Genomic DNA, 17,537 nt, shown 5'->3' with positions numbered 1-17,537 from the left:
TCTAACCCATGAGCCAAAGTTAGGGAATTCATTGGTGTGAATGTTGTTCCATGTTTCACACAGTGTCTGAACAGCTGATGGCAGATTCTGCATCACAGTCTGACCTGAAAGAGTAAAAATAGAACAATAATGGATAAGATGTTCATATTTACATAAAAGCCATTGAGTCCATACTATCTTGATTTTATCCAAAATTTTTACCAAGCAAATTGGCTTTGCAGCGCGTGGATCCAATGGACAACACAGCCGCATAACCCTGCAGTTTAGCTTCTGTGGGCTTATTTTCTCCTTCCTCTGGCAGGCTCATCAGAAGGTATGACCTGAGCAAACATATGACCAGCAGACCATTCACATATCTGGATTTGTAATGTTTATTAGAGATGGTTTCCCTAAAATTTTTATTATTTACTCTGTTATTTAAAGCAAAATGCTATGTGTTGTTTCCCCAAATAACAAGTTCCAAATCACCAATAAAAGGTGATCAAATGATGTGCACCATATTAAAAGTGTTTGAAGACACGGAGAAAAGATAAAAGACATTATGATATTAATCATACCTTAACTCAAGAATCACAGAGATTTAGAGTTAACAACACCCCCTTAAATTTTTGTCTATTCCTGAGATGCCCCCAATACAAACATCAGCACCTGGTGAAGGCTGTGTAGACGTCGATGAGCTGCAGTGTGGCGGGCAGCAGGTTTTTGGTGATGTCGGAGGATTTGTGGGGGTCTGTCTCAGCAGCTACTTTGGAGAAATGCTCATCTAAAGACACTTGCACTTTGGAAATCACAGCATCCAATGTGTAGATGGTTTGTAGAGAGGGTACTTGGTGAAGAGGCAGGATGCTGCTGGGGTCCACGCAGCAAAATGATGAGATCTATGGAGGAGAGGATTTATGAGCTCATATATTATTAGACAAGCAGAAAAATCTATATCAGCCATTAGTGGCTACTCTTAAGAGTGTACCTGTCTGGCGATGTATTCCTCTGCGAGCTCCACATCATATTTCACTGCACTGCATTTGGCTGAGGCCACTTCGATCAGAGATGTGGCGTGGTCAGCTTTCATTCCCTGTTTCACTAGGTACTCCTGATAAAAGAGTGAAGCGATGAGCTACATGAATAACACTTAGACTGACTGTCAAAACTTCAAGACGCCTTGATCAACTCATTTTTTTTTCTTATTGTTAAAATGATAAAACTTACCTTGATCCAGGTGACGTAGGTACTGACTCGTAACCTTGATGACCATCTTAGGGTGTGCAAGATGTCGTTCTCACAGGGGTCACTGTTGCCGCTCTTTAGCTGCTCTATATAGGCCTTCGAGGGTGGCAGCACTCCCAGGATCTTCCACAGCACCAGGAAGTAGTACTGCAAGGAACATGCTTCCTGTACCAGACAGTGACAGCAACATTTAGGGCAAAGTCAACCAGCACAAGATGACTGAGAATAAGTGTAACTCACTACTGGGGTGATGGGCTTGTTTTCTTGCCGTCTTGCAGTGTCGAAGCGAGACCCCGCAGCCAGCAGGGAGATCAGAGAGAAGTACAAGTCATCATACTTTACTGCGCCATTGAACAGCACTTGGAACGCCTGTAAAAAAAAAAAAATAAATTCACACATTAACAACTTGTATTCATTTTTTTACAGTTATTATATTCACACGATTTTAGGTTAAAATTAACATTTTTATATAAAGCTTTTAATACCAAGAACCTCAAGGTAAATAAAGAGATGTGGAAAAGACACTGAAACATTTAGCTGATTTTTAGCCTCTTAACATTTATTATTAATTAATTTTTTTCTGAAAAATTAGCTTGAGATAAAATAGTGGGTAGATACCCTGTTCATGAAAACTAATAAAAATTAGAAGTGTATACATTTTTTTGTACTGTACCTTTTCACCAGTTTTTCTCAATTTGTATTATTTATGTGATTTCCTAGTTGTGTGACATTAAAAAGTATTTTTTAAAATATTTGAAGTTCTAATCAAATAATTGTGTATTTATAAAATAAATAATAATCTTATTTATTCTATTAGACTGTAGTAAAAAAGTATAATATATGATATAATAACATTATAAAATAAATAAATAAAATAAATAATAACAATGAATGAATGAATGAACAGTAAGTATTAAAAATGTTTAAAATGTTGTTGCTGGGGTTTTTTTGAGTAATTAAAGTAGAAAATTCGTGCCACTTTTCGAAGAAATATTTTGGTAAAGACCAAAAAAAAAGTATTTTACTAGGTGCACAGACATTCCCATGGCTCTAATACTTGTGTGGACTTGTGATGAGGAGCCTCACCTTGCCGTCAAGTCGACTCCTGTCATCCTCTGAGGCTTCAGGAGACAGAACGCAGTAGAATTTCGGCTGTACTGTGGAATCTAAATGAGAGTGATGATAGACATATAAAAATCAAAACAGTTCTTGCACTAGATTAGCAAAGCTTACGACTGTTGTACTGCAGTATGTTTGATATCGACCATCAAGGGCATAATGGAGAGAAATATAAGAGTTCTGACTTACTCCTACCTGCCGAGCAGTGCTTGGCCCAGTTCTCCTCCACCTCTTTGAAGCCATAATAAAGTGGGACAGCACCTCTCTTTCCTCCATCCTGTCCTGAACTGGCCCCAGATGACACAGGTGTCAGAAGATTATACTGAACCTGAGTGAGCAGATAAAAAACTGTTACAAACAAGCTATAACGCAGTGACGTGTTTCCAGTGAAAGTCCAGCTACATTCGTACCTGCTCAAACAAGTACACGGGAGCTTTTGAGTACTGGTGCAGCAGGTAGTCGAACACAAGCAAGATGCGGGCCAGGTTGAGGGGTACAGCTTGAAGCTGAGAATCCACATGCGCTGCGATTTCAGCGATGGCCTGCATGCAGAGCGTGAGGATGTTGCGGCGGCCCTTTTCAGACAAGTTGTGAAAGATGAGCAGAAACAGCTGAAGGTGTTCAACGTTGAGGTCCTCATCAGCAGGGACTGCTCCCTGTAGTGTGTGCTGTTTTAGAGTCCCCACAAACCTTCAAAAAAAAACATATACAGGTTGAGAATGTTACATGACGTTATAGGAACTTCATGCAAATACATAGGGAGCACATGGGTCAGAATTGGGTGTATAATACAACTCTACATTTGAAAAAAAGAGCTGTAATTCTGTAAGATTTGGTGACATCTTACCTTTCCCAGACCTTCATGCACTCAGGTACATCAGGCTCCCCCTGCTGACTGGCTTTATGCTGCCAGATAAGCAGTAACCTGGAGAGCACTGAGAGGGACTGAGGGTGGATGTACATGGGCCAGGAGCCCTCTGAGAACGGGGCAACACCCAACTGCTGCAGGAGAGTGTTCTGAGGAAAGGTTATAGAAAACTAAGTATCAGATACCTGACACCTATCAAAAATGTGTTACATTAATACTGAGATGAAGTGTAGGTATCTTTGTAAGCATATTTCTAAATTGACCTGTAGGGACGGAGAGGGCAGGTCTGATGTTACCAGAGAGTGATTAAAGTGATAGAGGGCAGAGGCAAATTCTTCATCTGAGGACCCTGGATAAAAAAACAAAAGGTATATGTTAGGAAAAGCTTAAATGGAAGCCTAAATGTACGATTAGACGGAGGGATTTAAAAAACCTTTGACATCTTTGTCAACATCCTTGATGATGCCTGCGAGGGTGGCCATGTGCTGCTCGGTGAGAGACACGCTCAGGTAGTTGCGAATGAAATTGTTTCTGGAATTCAGCATGGAGGTGGTGATGAAGTTCAGTATGCTTGAGGCCAGACTCAAAAACTGGAACAAGAAACGTGTCTTTAAGTCAACATGAAACCGTTGTCGAAAAACTTCTCTCATCATTTAATGTGATGTCAATTAGTAAATAAATTAATTAAACAATACATAAAAATAATGATACATTACTGGAAATATATTATAATAAATATACTATATATTTCATAAAGTCAACAGGAAATGGCAATCCTTTTCACTCATCATGTAATGAATAATAAAAATAAATAAAAAAATACAACATTAAAATTATTATAAAAATATAATTATATAAAATATATACCAATTTAAAACTTAATGATTTTATTTATTTATTTTATTGGACTTATATTAACAACCACACAGAATTAAAAACTTGTTATTTTATATAATTTTGAATAATTTTCCAGTACTATTTATGTATTTAAAAGAAAATTTGGATTAATTAAATAGTAAAATACAGAAAATAGTAAATTTTATCACAAAAATGAATTAATTCATTCAACATTAAACAAGCCTCAGCGGTTTTCTCATTTGCCTACACTGATTTTGAGCAGCTAAATCATGAACAAGTCTTAAAGCTGCAGTAGGTAACTTTTGTAAAAACTTATTTTTTACATATTTGTTAAAACTGTCATTATGTCCTGACAGTAGAATATGATACAGATAATCTGTGAAAAAAATCAAGCTCCTCTGGCTCCTCCCAGTGGTCCTATTGCCATTTGCAGAAATTCATCCGCTCCCGGCAAGAAACAACCAATCAGAGCTGCAGTCCGTAGCTTTTTAATGTGTTCAAAATTTACAAAATGTATATAATAATTGAGTACACCATGAATCCATTTTCCAAACCGTGTTTTTAGCTTGTCCTGAATCACTAGGGTACACCTATAATAAATGTTTATATTCGGACTATTTTAGATTGCTTCGGGGGTACCGCGGGGGAGTAACCCAGTACCTTTGTGATTCTTCATAGACATAAACAGAGAGAAGTAGCTCCGGCTGCGATGTTCTTCCGCAAGACGCAAGCAGTTCTGTTTATTAACCGCTAGAGCGTCAAAAGTTACCAACTGCAGCTTTAACTTTGCTTTGTCAAGGATGGTTATCAGTTACAAATGAGTTTGTACAGGACATAAACCAACATTTCAGCTCCTGCAGCAATATTACTTCAAATCAGCACTGCACTATACATCATGGCCTTACCAACTCCGGGTCCTTGCGACTAGCCAGGATGTTGCCATTCTCTGCCGCGTTCAGCTTGCTGGGGCTCTTGAGTCTCGGAGATGTTTCCAGAGGTGGGGGTGGAGGGGGAGGTGGAGGTGCCACCTTCTCTTTACTGGGAGAAATAGTCTCTTCAAACCACAGCCCCAGAATGGGCTCACTATCATCATCTGAAAACACGCCAAGAGCCATATTCAGCACCGCATTCAATCAAGTAATTGTACTGTATGCAAACAAAGTTACATTAGCCATGGAAATCTACTTCAGATCTTGTTACTGTTAAAGGCACAATAAATAGAAGCATAATGAGACACTAAGAATCTGACCTAAGACAGAGATCTGCTGACCTGAGAAACAAGCTGCTCTTGTCCTCTCCTGTCTTCTCTCTGCTGAAATAATGAACACTGTCACTAGCTGTGACGGCTGCCAGATCGGCATAGTAAGCAGAGCATGCTTAGCGTGCCACAGAGTTCAGGAGAAGGAAGTAAACTGACCTTACTCTGAGCTCTGGGGAGGCCTGACTACGGTCTTTCTACTACAAGTGTGCAGTGCTCAGAAACTGCCTAAGAATGTCCCTGAGATTCCTCAGCCCTGACACTAGCTCAGTAAACCACAAGCAAACCCTGACCTCAGCTTCATAGAAAATAACTCATGCTAAAAACATTAAATAAAACTGCTGGGGAATCTTACAAAAGGCGTCAAGATACACATGTAATGTTTCAATCCAAAGTGGGGAAAAATATACAAAATATATTTTGCAGAAAGAAAATGAATATAATTCACATAAAGCACATTTAAATCCACCCTTCCCAACTGTTAGCAGCTTATTGTAAAATAAGCATTACCATAATTCATATTTTTATTGTAAACTACATTTAGAAAGTGTATTTCTAAATGTAGTAAAAAAAAAAAAAAAAAAAAAGCATTCTACTGTAATTAAAAAATAAAATAAAATCATTTATTAATTTCTAATTGACAGTGAAGTCCATGTATATAGTTTAGCTCTTCAGGGGTAAAAAGTAAAAAAATAATAAAGGAAAAATAGTGTGCAAAACAAAACAAAAAAAAGTCCAAAAATGCTTCTTTTTCTGCAAAATATATATTTTGTCTGTTTGATGTTGAAATATTACTTGGTCGGACATTTTTTGTTAGATTCAACCAGGCTAAACATCAATCTAATGGGGGAATTTACTGGTAAAAGCAACTACTCTGTATACAGGTGCATCTCAAAAAACCATGGAAAAGGTCTTTATTTTCTGTAATTTAATTTAAAAAAAGCAAACTTTCCTATATTCTAGATTCATTTCACACAAACTGAAATATTTAAAGAGGTTTTTTGTTTGAATTCTGATGTTTACGACTTGCAGCTTAGGAAAATTAATAATTAATTTTGTCAAATAATGTTGAATATTGGATTCTGAGCTTGAATTATTGAGTATAAATACTAGGTACCTCTTGGGCTAGTTTAGAACATACAACCACAATTATAGGAAAGACTACTGACTTGACAGTTTTCCAGAAGACAATCAACACCTTCCACAAGGAGGGTAAGCTACAGAAGGTCATTGCTGAAAGGGCTGGCTGTTCACAGAGTGCTGTATCAAAATATAATTATAGAAAAGTTGACGAAGGAAAAACTGTGGTAGGGAACGGTGCACAAGCAACAGGGATGACCACATTCTTGGGAAGATTGCCAGGAAAAGCAGATTCAAGAATTTGGGAGAGCTTCACAAGGAGTGGACATGCCGGTGTCAGTAAATCAAGAGTCACCACACTCAGACATCTTCAGGAAAAGGGATACAGCGGTCATTATCCTAGAACCAAGATACTCCTGAACCGTGGAAAATACACGGGTAATGTATCCCGGCAATTGTTCCCTGGTCACTAGATTTTGCACTTTCACACTGCCAGTGATTACCCGGAATATGTGCGTGCGTTTACACACAACCCATTAAGGTCCAGTAAAGACACGTGATAAAGATGTGACGTGTTATGTACGAGTTAAAAAGGCTAACTCGTTTTACAAGTTAACTTTCACTTAATCTGGCGAACGATCTCAACATCAGAGCTGAAAATGAGGAACTAATTGATCTCTGCTTCGTTGATCTGCCTTCAAAACATCTGGCATAAGAGTCAAGCGATAGCTTGCGTCATCACTACGACACCCTTTACGGCATTAGTTCTGGCTTTTGATCACACAGCGCTCATTACGGGACTGAACCCGGCAGTGTTACTAGGTCCCCGACCCGGGATCAATCCCGGAATCAATCCTGGGACCTGTTTGCTTTCACACAGAAGGTGACCCAGATCTTGAACATTTCTGTTTAGAATTTTCCTAATCTGTAAGTCATAACCATCAGAATTAAAACAAGAAACTCTTGAAATATTTCAGTTTGTGTGCAGTCAATCTGTAATAAAAGTTTGCTTTTTTTAAATTAAAAAAAAAAATAAATAACTTCCATGAGATTCACATTTTTTGAGATACACCTGTATATGAACTAAATCGGTTTCAATCTCTGACCTCACTGTGGGCTTTATTTACAAGGTTTAATATTGAGAAATCTGCAGAGTTCGCTACCTTGACTGCTGTCCTCTTCTGTGCTGCTGAAGTCATCTTCGTAGTAAGTGTTGGAGTCAGTGGAGGCACTGGCGTCACTGCTGACCGAACCTTTCCTCTGCCGCTGCAGCACGCACGCCTGAATCAGGCAGAGCCAGACACATCAGATTCAGCAAGCACAACAGACTTCCTCATAGCAAGAATGATCGAGTCTTGTGGTCACATACCTTTTTATAGGAAGTGGAGAGCAGCGTGAAGAGCAGGTTGGTGAGAGGGACAGAGTCAATGAGTCTCTGCACTCTCTGTATGGACGTGCTCTGGGCCATGATGTTCAGTTCTGCTGGAGGCCCATCACTGGCCCAACCCTGGAAGACAGAAAACATTGTATTTACAAATTAAAAATGCTCTGGTAGTTTAAAAGAGGCAGTTGTGTTCGGTCTTACTCTATGAAGAGCCTCCACTTGTAAGTCCTGGAACAGTGATGTGAGCAGTTTGATTGAATGATTGGCCAGAATGACTGACAGAACCCCAAAACCTTGATGCCTGACGAGGGAAAAACGTCACACTTACTGACACACAAAACAATTGCCAATAATACATTCAATACATTATTTATTATGTTTAATTTATTTCTGTATAAGAAATTTTATATTGTTTAGGGGGGCATAAAAAATATACAATGATATTATCCTGATATCATAAAGAAAAATCCCTCAAAAGAATAAAACCTTGAAAGTAGTTTGACTAAATCTTTGACAAAAAATAAAATAAATAATAATAATAATAATGTTAAATTATATTTTTTTTACATAATGATTAAAAATGTGTTCATTCACATGTACTGAAGGTGTAATGAAAATAGGTTGTTACTTTGTATTTGATCGTCACACCACATGGCACTGAGACGTTAAAGTCACTCAATTTAATTTTTTTTAATAGTCCATTTCTAAGAACTTGGCACATGCATTGGCACTTATATTTTATGCACCCACATTCATTATGTCATCATCACAGACTTCAGAGGCACTTACCCTTTCCCTGGGCCAAGTTTAGGAGATCCTGCTCCATCCTTGGTTCGGGTGGTGATGTCTCGGACCCGTAGTGCTGCCAGGGGATCTTTCTCCTTCCCTTTATCAGCCAGGGCCGTGGGGCTAAGGTTTAGTATCAAATACAGGCTGTTCAACAGGCACCAGGCACCCAAGAGCTGAAAGTTCTGATAATGCTGTTGAAACACAAAGAACAGTCTTAGACGTGGGCTGTTCTCATTAATGTGACTTTCTCATTACTGCAAATAGTTCACCATACCTCTCCTCCAGCCCTGCGAGAGCTACTGATAGCCTGTCCAATCATCTCATAGATTTCCAGCTGTTGAAAAAAGGGAAAGCACAAGATGAGGAGTGTACAAAAGACAACAAAACTATAAAAGTCAGCTGCCACCTTGACTATTGACACCTACGCATTTCTGCACGATGGTAGCAGCATCGTTTTCATAGTCTTCCTCCTTGGAGCCAGTGGACCCCGCACGAAGCTGCAAGCCGCTGCCCACCTGCAGTATGGCCATGCAAGTTGCCACACTCACACCTGAGAAATAAAAAAAAAACACTCCTGAAGTTCTCTGTGCACATCTCAACTCGCCAAAAAGAGATTTTTACATCAACCCACCTGCATAGAGGCAGCTTAGTGCTAACACAGTCACATCAAGTAGTCTCGCAGGGGTCAAAGGCTCCAGTACAGGCAAGGAAAGTGTGTCCAAGGCCATGGTCACATCAATCACCAGGGAGTGAAAACTGAAACCCAGGAAGGGAAAGTCAGCATACTTACTCTCAACAGATTTAATGAACAGCATTGAGCTTAGGGTGTCTTTTATTTACCCATTTCGGACAGCAGTGGCGTCAGCTACAGTGGCCGGCATGATAAAGAAAGAGTTGGCAGATACCGCATCCTGGAAGCGGTTGATATACCGTAAGAAGTAGGGAAGGTTGAGGCACACGCGCAGCAACTTCTCTGAGCCCCCTGTAACGCAAGAGTTTAAATATAAAGGCTTATATTGTGTAACAAAATAAATACAACTTCATTTCAACAGGTCTTATTTGTTTATCAAAGTTTCATTTCTAATTCCTGATCTACTGAACAATTTTAATAGCTTAGTGCACCTTCTGTCATGTTTGATGACCATAATGTTCACAAATGAAACATCGCAACTTGGAATGTAACATTTAAGAACCACTGATATAGTGCAACTCACCTAATTCTTGTAAACTGGACACATTTTGAGAGATGAAGGCATTCTTCATTTTGGCCTGCGTTGCCTGATCTGTTGTTGTCTGCTCATCACACTCACTCTCACCCTGTAAAACACATGACTTTATGGTTTTGTCCAAAAACATCTTTGTTTGTTCATAACAAAACCACAGTACACCCCCGGAGTGGTCACATCATTGTGAACTCAATCATATGATTCATCTCATTGACTCACCTGCATGTGAGCAGATGGAGAGGCCAGCACGGTAATGTCAGGGTTAAAGACTGAGGTCAGCTGATTGAAAAAGTTCATTTGGACTTCTTTTTGTCTGAGTTCAGGGTTAACAGGGGAGGGAAGCTCCTTCTGGTCCTCCACTGGAAAACAAGAGCACCAAAGACGATTGTGGAATATCAGGAGACAGAATCTCGTCTCGGAGTGAACTATTTTGGACGTTCTCAAATCCTCTCTGACAAAGGAAAGAGGCAGCCTGGCACTCACATGAGAAATTATTTTTTTTTAATTTACTCAAATAAGACCATGCTTGAACTGTGCCATCGGTTACTTGCCAAACTGTTACATGAAGGATGCTATATTTGATTTCATGCTTAATTTGAAGGGCTGTCCTTTCATGATACATTGTTTAATCAGTCAAATGGATTGCATGTAATCATAATATTCCTTAGGACAATTCCATTTGATGGAAATTGCATACAGGTCAGGGGGCCTGACTTAATACATTCATTTTTAAATCATGTTCCCTTTTTTAATAATTAATAGTACTAAATTAGCAAGCTAAAAGAATGCCTTACTAATGTGCAATATTAAATAATTCAATTACTAAACAGAACAGTTCCCTCCTGACTTGATCTAAACTGAGTAAAACTCACAAGAGAGCCTATAATTAGCCATAATAATCAAATGAGCAGCAAAACAGGCACACAAGAAAATGATGCTTCTTTAATTCTCGTGTACAGCTGATAAGCTGTAAAGAGGACAAATATTTAGATACAAAGATTTAGTCGCATATATAAACGCAGAAACGCAGCAGAGTAGGGCTGAAATGATTCCTTGAGTAACTCGATTACAAAAAATGATAGAGGCAAATTCCTCTGCCTCGAAGCCTCTTTTAATTTATTTTAAATCTCACGTCAGGTTCTTTCGCAATTATTTTTTTAATGTGACAACGCGTTTACGTCACCCTCAAAGCGGAAGGAGACACAAGTGCAGCGTCCGAAATCGCATACTGCAAGGAGTCAGCAGTGTTTTGATTTGAGGGGAAAACGTAAAAAGGACGTTGTGGTGTGTGTCCATTGCAAGATAGAGCTGGCATACCAAAACTAGGACCCTATGATTTCCGCGATGCAGAAAACGAGGAGGGAATCGCGGAATCCAGTCATAAAAACGGAATTTACAGTTTAACTTTGCTTCCTTTGCTCCTGGTAACAAACGTTGGTTTTCACAAGACTCACGGGCGCATGCACAACACTGACCTCTTACATCATTCCCCCGGAACTGCTTCCGTTTTACTACAGTGAGCGCAAGCTAGATTAAAGTGATTATTATGTTTTGTATATGACATTTATTTATTTATATATATTTTTTAATGCATCGATTCGCTACAGAAGGACTTTGTTCACCCCCTGGAGCTGTACGAGTACCATTTTTTTTTTTAAAGGATGAGCGTTCTATTAAACTTTAAGAACCGATGCAGTGCAACACCCGCTGAGTTGCATCCAACAGCTTGATTTTTTTTTTAAATAACTCTGACTAGATTCATATGAAAGAAGAAAGTCATATTCACCTAAGATGACTTTAGGGTGAGTCATTTATGGGCTAATTTTCATTTTTGGGTGAACTAACCCTTTAAAAAGGCCTTAGGCATCTGTCCACATGGAATCTGCCCCTGTAAAATTCCACTAAAACTCTGGACATTTACACTCTACTGGAACCTCTGAAACATCATACAGGTCACCATGTCCTTCAAAATCAGCACAGCCAGACCCGTAAGAATTGGACATTATGACCCTTTAATTACAAGGCAAAAGAGAAAGCAAACAAGAAAATCTTACAAGCGAAACATCTTCACCACCAAAAGCTGTTTATTTCAGAACAGCTGTGTTGAGTTTACAAGACCGACATTCAACAACCAAATGCACAAAAACACTGCTGTTGCATATCCCCTTCCTGTAACACTGGCTCTAATATCTAAATCATAGAGATCACTTCTATTTGAACAGGTCATTAAGCCAAACCACAGTTTATCTTGTAACACAGGGCTGTGACGATTTGAAAGTACTCTTACCATCAGAAAGGGTCTTGATAGTTTGTGGTAGTTTGGCCGACTTCATCATTGCAGTAAAGGTGATGATCTCTGTCCGATCCAATCGACTGCAGCCAGTACAAAGGCCTTTTATTAAGAGGATCAGGTGCTTCTGAGGAGTGGAAAGAGAAGGGGAGTTAGCCTATGAGAATATGTTATGCTTAATCAAAACAACATATTCTGATCAAAAAGTGCATATCTGACCTGAGAGACTGCACATGCTTCATCAGGATTCTCCAGACGGAGCAATGAGAATTCAATCAATACTTTACATGCTGCAGCTACTGACAGCAACTGATTTCTGGGGACTAAAATGGGACAGAAAATTGTTATGAGATAAATGGGAACATTTTTAATAGCCTGTTAAATCTGTGCATGACTTTATTCAGCTAGAAATGAAAGAAAATTACAGTTTTAGAATAAAACACCGAAATGTAACATACTTTGTCCACAAACTGTGGTGATGTAATGTGCAGATAGTGCCACAAAAGAGGAGTAGAATGGCTCATACTGTTTGTCATGGTGAAGAACCTCAGATTCACTATAGAAAAAAGAAGAACAGTGAAACAGTTTAAATAAATGTAATTTTCAGTTTGCATCTCATTTAGGGTTGGCACCCATCCCTTAATATGGAATCGTCCTGTATTTGAGGATTAAAATAGCGCATCCCATTTTCTTCAATACAGCATCTCATGAAAATCATCCTACCAGCATTCTGTGCAGACTCATCCTATTCTGTTCCTGATTGGGTAATGCTCGCTGCCATCAATGGATTGATTGGTTTGTTTGAGGTTCACGGCCAATCAGAGTCAAAGGAGGGCGGGTCTCTTGGCAGAGAGAGTCGATTTGAAAGAATGGCGGAGGCTGCTCCACATACCATGAATTTCGAAATGTTTGTAGATCGGTTATTTATTATGTGGTTTCACTGTTTGGATGGTGTTACTGTCTGCAAACGATGACAAATTCTTTACCAAAATCTGTGATCATGCCACCTTATACAGTTACTAAAGTTCATTAGCAATTAGAGTTGTTCCGATTCCGATACTAGTATCGGAAATATCTCCGATACCACAACAAATTCTGGCATCGGCATCGGCGAGTACATGAACCCATATACCGATCCGATACCATTTTCTTAAAAAATACCTAGTTATGACCGCAAGCTTTGCCTAACCGCTGCACGGTTCTTCTTCGCTGCTCAAAATGCATTGAAAACACAGGAAGTTGTGCTGTGTTGCCACAAGCAACCCCTGTTTAGAGCAGCGAAGAAGAAATGAAAACGCGTTAGCAGCCCTTATCTATATATGACTGGATCACTCATCACATTCTAAACTGCCAAAACACAGTGAAGCCGCTACTATATTATAGATCAGTGGTTAGCAGTATGTCTCTGTAGTACCGGTAGTTACAGACTCTCAAGTATATTCAGTACCGGCAGCTGCGTTCAGTCGCTTCCGTGTAAGTCAAAGCGCAGGGCTCCAGACAGTAGCCGAATATATACTAGTGTCTGTGAATATTAAACTGCAAAATACTATTTAAATATTACTCCCGCAAAATCTACATCTCTGTGGGTGACTGGCACAGATGCGCGAGAGCTCGCTGTTTTGTAGTCTCTGCTGTGTGTCATGAGGACACGAACGCATAAACCGTCACTTCATGAGAATTTACCGTTTCATTTGAGAATACTGTCATATCATAAACACAGACACTCAAAGATCTTCATGGCAGCCCATTAAAATAAATGTTTGGTTTACATGAGTAAATTGACAATATATAAAGCTACTGTTGTAGCCTACAGTAATAATAATACGTCTCTATAATAATAATAATTATGCCTAGATGGTTGCTTGTTTTTTACTTGTTTTGTTGTAAAGAGATTATCTGATTAATAGATCTTTTTTTATATTCCTAGACTTATTTGTTGCAGTTTTTTTATACAGTTATATTGTAAAACTTAAATACCTTTTTTAGTTTGCGGTGTTAGATTTTTGGCTGCATTTGAAGTTCTTTTTTGCATATGAAAATAAATAATACTGTCAAATTCATGTTAGATAATAAAAATACTGTAATAAATACAGTAGTTCACCATGTATTTGTTCATGTTTTATTGAGGGATCTGTCTGAAGCACACCATAAAAAGAATTCTAGCAATTTACACAGGGCTAGTAGTATATACAGCTGTATATACAGATACACACCCAGGTATCGGATCAGTACTCGGTATCGGCCGATACCCTGAGCCCAGGTATCGGAATCGGTATCGGGAAGAGAAAAAGGGTATCGGAACATCTCTATTAGCAATTAAAGCTGCAGTAAGTATCTTTTGACGCTCTAGGTTAATAAACAGAACTGCTTGCGTCTTGTGGAAGAACATTGTAGCCAGAGCTACTTCTCTTTGTTTATGTCTATGAAGAATCGCAAAGGTACTGGGTTACTCCGCCGCGGTATCCCCGAAGTAATCTTAAATAGTCCGAATATAAACACTTATTATAGGTGCACCCTAGTGAATCAGGACAAGCTAAAAACACGGTTTGGAAAATGGATTCATGGTGTACTCACTTATTATGTTCATTTTTCTACATTTTGAACACAAACAAAGTTAAGTTTTTTTACCGGGAGCGCATGACTTTCTGCAAATGGCAATAGGACCACTGGGAGGAGCCAGAGGAGCTTGATTTTTTCACAGATTATCTGTCTCATATTCTACTGTCAGGACATAATGACAGGTTTAACAAATATGTAAAAAATATATTTTTACAAAAGTTCCCTACTGCAGCTTTAATATTTTTATGAAAGCATGTTTTAAGTTGTGATTTACCACCACTGGCATGTCATCTGACCTGTGGTCATTGTGGCCCCGAGGGGTGTCCCCCACCCCAGGCGACCCTTATTTTTCTGTATTGAAGGTGACAACCCTAATCTCATTTAATGTGATGCTTCAAAGTGAAACCATGTATTTAATGAGATAAAATTTAATACGCGACTTGATTATCCATCAGGAATTGAATGGTGAAAGACAGTGTGCACTGAAATGCAAAGGTGCTAAACCAATACCTAAACAGCTATTTGGCTACTGGTTTATAATATTATCCAGTAGTTTGCATGAACTGATCATTGTGACGTCAATGGAAAAGCTAAATCATTACAGATAAAGCAAGTTATGACATTCTAATAAAAGTTTAATACAATGTTCTGATGGAATAACCAAATGAATCATTGGATGCAAACATTAATAAAGTAATTACAGTTATCTTCTGTCGACATTCCAGAGGCTAAAATTACTCCCAAAATGCTGTTCCATCCAGCAACCTACATGATTCTTCCAGAGATGTAAACATATGAATCTCTCCTATAGTAAGCATGTAACAACTGGTTAGCAATAAAAGGGGAAAAACAAATTGCAAAGCTCAATGAGGAAATTTCTTACTAAAATAAGCTCACAGGAGTAGGAATGCATGACCTTATCTGACAGACCGAACACTTATGGGGAACTTTGATATTATTGCTTCCAGATTTGAGTGCAACAACATACAAACATCACAAAAGCTGTTAAAGGTGTTCACTGATTCCTAAAATCTCTCTTAGTAATCATCCAGTTAGTACCAGTGTTATTCTAATGCTATTCATTCACTACTATACTGTTTATTAATATTTTGAATGAGTTTCAAGAAAGAACTTTTAGGAAAAATACACTTTTCTGCTTAATTGTATCCATTCAGAGAATGCCACTGGCAATAAACCTTTTTGAACGAACATACTGATTATACACACTGATCAAATCAAATGAATCTGAGCCCAGTGACAGACATGGAAAAGTAACAACCAATGAAAATATTTTAAATTCAATCATTAATTAACTGCTAACTTTAACTGGTTTAATCTAGCAACTCAATTTATTATCAATCGTGTTACCTTAACTTTTGCCTGATTAAGTTGCACTTAGCTCATGCACATCGACAAGACGACAGTTGAAAGTTCTTATATCATAGATTAAATTCAGTGTGTTTACTGATTATTGTAAAGCTCGTAACTAAACAGTTGATCAACACCGCGGTAAATGACACACACCGTAATGTGTTTGTTTGGGAAGGCCAAGCACTGTTTCCGTAAAAACGAAACTTTGATGACACTACACATATGATATTTACACACAGACAAACAAGCTTTTAATATGGGCAACTAACCCCTCAACAGTCTAAAACGTTTGTACACTTGACCAAAAGAGGCTAACTCACAATTAGCAAACCATCAGCAACACTAGCACCAGCTGCTAAGTCACGGCTTGCTAGTTAGCAGGCACACCCCCTATATGCATTAAACTGAGCCGACGGCCATTAACGCTTTGAGTAACTAGGACTAATGTGGTCGTCGCTGACTGACAGAAAGATTTATCTGGATGACAACAAAAAAGACGAGTTTGATTATTATGAATAGCAGGCAATATGACAGTGGCTAACAGGCTAGCTAGTGTTAGTTGTAAGCGAGGGAGGCTAACAAGCTCATTCGGCGTCAATTAATTCACTTCCGACAGAAATATAAAATCACTTTATTTAGAGGAGGAAGTCGTGGGATCCTGCAAGTCCATTATAAGTAAGCGGCATTGTTAAAATATCAACCAGGCAGGTTATATTAACCTAAAAGAGCGGCTCTCCGGCCTGATGATGAAGCAGAATCTGATGTATCTGCTACTGTAACATTAAATGCACAGTAAGGGCTGTCTCAACACACAGCGAACTGCATGCTTTGACGGCACATTTAGTCAATTCAAAATCATATTTAACCACCGAAAGTGATCTCAAATAGCATATTTGGACATCTTATGCGTATTTGGAAACGGCCAAACCCTCTCATGATGCGCCGAAATACTGTCAAGGTAGTCAGCTGACTAGGTTTTGAGACACAGCCTCGGTCCTGCCATAGCATCACAGCTACTGCAGAGTCACTCAGCAGTTTATATCAGTCCTGCACGAGCCAAGTCAACAAACAAGCGCTCGTCTGACCTGTTTATGATGGATCCTATAAGCTGAGGTAGCTCTTTCGTTTCGAAAGCCGTGTAGGAGGCTGATAAAAGTGGCCGTACGGCTGCGGTCCACTCAGGTTCACCATCTCCTCCACTCGACGCCATCTTGAGATCCTCTATTAGAATCCAAGAGCGGAAATGAGGTTGATCATCAGACGCCAAATAACAGGAACTCTCGTCAGAGATAAACATGAAAAGTCTTGCGTGTGTTACGTCATGTGAGCACGTAGAAACCTTTTGAGCTAATAATAGGACCGTGGTTCACGGTTTTACTCCTAAGCTTAAAACCTTATATTTTAGTTATTTACAACTGTGTCCAGACAGCTCAGGAAACGTGAGCTTAAAGATACAGTTAACCCCAAAATTCGTCTTGAGCTAGTCACCATATCTTTCCAATAATTTCCTC

General features: G+C 38.9%; 1 protein-coding gene across 17 annotated transcripts in view; it reads right to left on the bottom strand.

Annotated features, from left to right (window-relative positions):
* Window positions 1-17,276, bottom strand: part of LOC127944195 (E3 ubiquitin-protein ligase UBR4) — a 50,035-nt gene extending 32,759 nt beyond the window's left edge. For 9 of the 17 annotated variants that reach the window (XM_052540022.1, XM_052540026.1, XM_052540028.1 and 6 more), the window contains exons 1-28: window positions 17,112-17,276; window positions 12,555-12,652; window positions 12,316-12,419; window positions 12,094-12,223; window positions 10,026-10,165; window positions 9,795-9,897; window positions 9,421-9,562; window positions 9,212-9,336; window positions 9,006-9,130; window positions 8,855-8,914; window positions 8,581-8,771; window positions 7,993-8,092; window positions 7,777-7,914; window positions 7,571-7,688; window positions 5,340-5,381; window positions 4,975-5,162; window positions 3,645-3,801; window positions 3,475-3,560; window positions 3,191-3,360; window positions 2,754-3,033; window positions 2,533-2,671; window positions 2,311-2,390; window positions 1,465-1,593; window positions 1,207-1,389; window positions 968-1,090; window positions 649-878; window positions 202-320; window positions 7-104 (exon numbers count right to left, since the gene is read on the bottom strand). In XM_052540022.1, coding sequence (XP_052395982.1) covers window positions 7-104; window positions 202-320; window positions 649-878; window positions 968-1,090; window positions 1,207-1,389; window positions 1,465-1,593; window positions 2,311-2,390; window positions 2,533-2,671; window positions 2,754-3,033; window positions 3,191-3,360; window positions 3,475-3,560; window positions 3,645-3,801; window positions 4,975-5,162; window positions 5,340-5,381; window positions 7,571-7,688; window positions 7,777-7,914; window positions 7,993-8,092; window positions 8,581-8,771; window positions 8,855-8,914; window positions 9,006-9,130; window positions 9,212-9,336; window positions 9,421-9,562; window positions 9,795-9,897; window positions 10,026-10,165; window positions 12,094-12,223; window positions 12,316-12,419; window positions 12,555-12,652; window positions 17,112-17,236 — 3,723 coding nt within the window. In that variant the 5' untranslated portion in view covers window positions 17,237-17,276. The remainder of the gene's footprint in view (window positions 1-6; window positions 105-201; window positions 321-648; window positions 879-967; window positions 1,091-1,206; window positions 1,390-1,464; window positions 1,594-2,310; window positions 2,391-2,532; window positions 2,672-2,753; window positions 3,034-3,190; window positions 3,361-3,474; window positions 3,561-3,644; window positions 3,802-4,974; window positions 5,163-5,339; window positions 5,382-7,570; window positions 7,689-7,776; window positions 7,915-7,992; window positions 8,093-8,580; window positions 8,772-8,854; window positions 8,915-9,005; window positions 9,131-9,211; window positions 9,337-9,420; window positions 9,563-9,794; window positions 9,898-10,025; window positions 10,166-12,093; window positions 12,224-12,315; window positions 12,420-12,554; window positions 12,653-17,111) is intronic. The other 8 variants (XM_052540025.1, XM_052540031.1, XM_052540034.1 and 5 more) reach the window with 4 other exon arrangements.
* Window positions 17,277-17,537: the final 261 nt, after the last annotated feature.

This window comes from Carassius gibelio, chromosome A23 (assembly GCF_023724105.1).
Source record: "Carassius gibelio isolate Cgi1373 ecotype wild population from Czech Republic chromosome A23, carGib1.2-hapl.c, whole genome shotgun sequence".
NCBI classification, from domain to species: Eukaryota; Metazoa; Chordata; class Actinopteri; order Cypriniformes; family Cyprinidae; genus Carassius; species Carassius gibelio.
The sequence above is the reverse complement of the archived record's forward strand: the minus strand, read 5'-3'. Positions and strand labels throughout refer to the sequence as shown.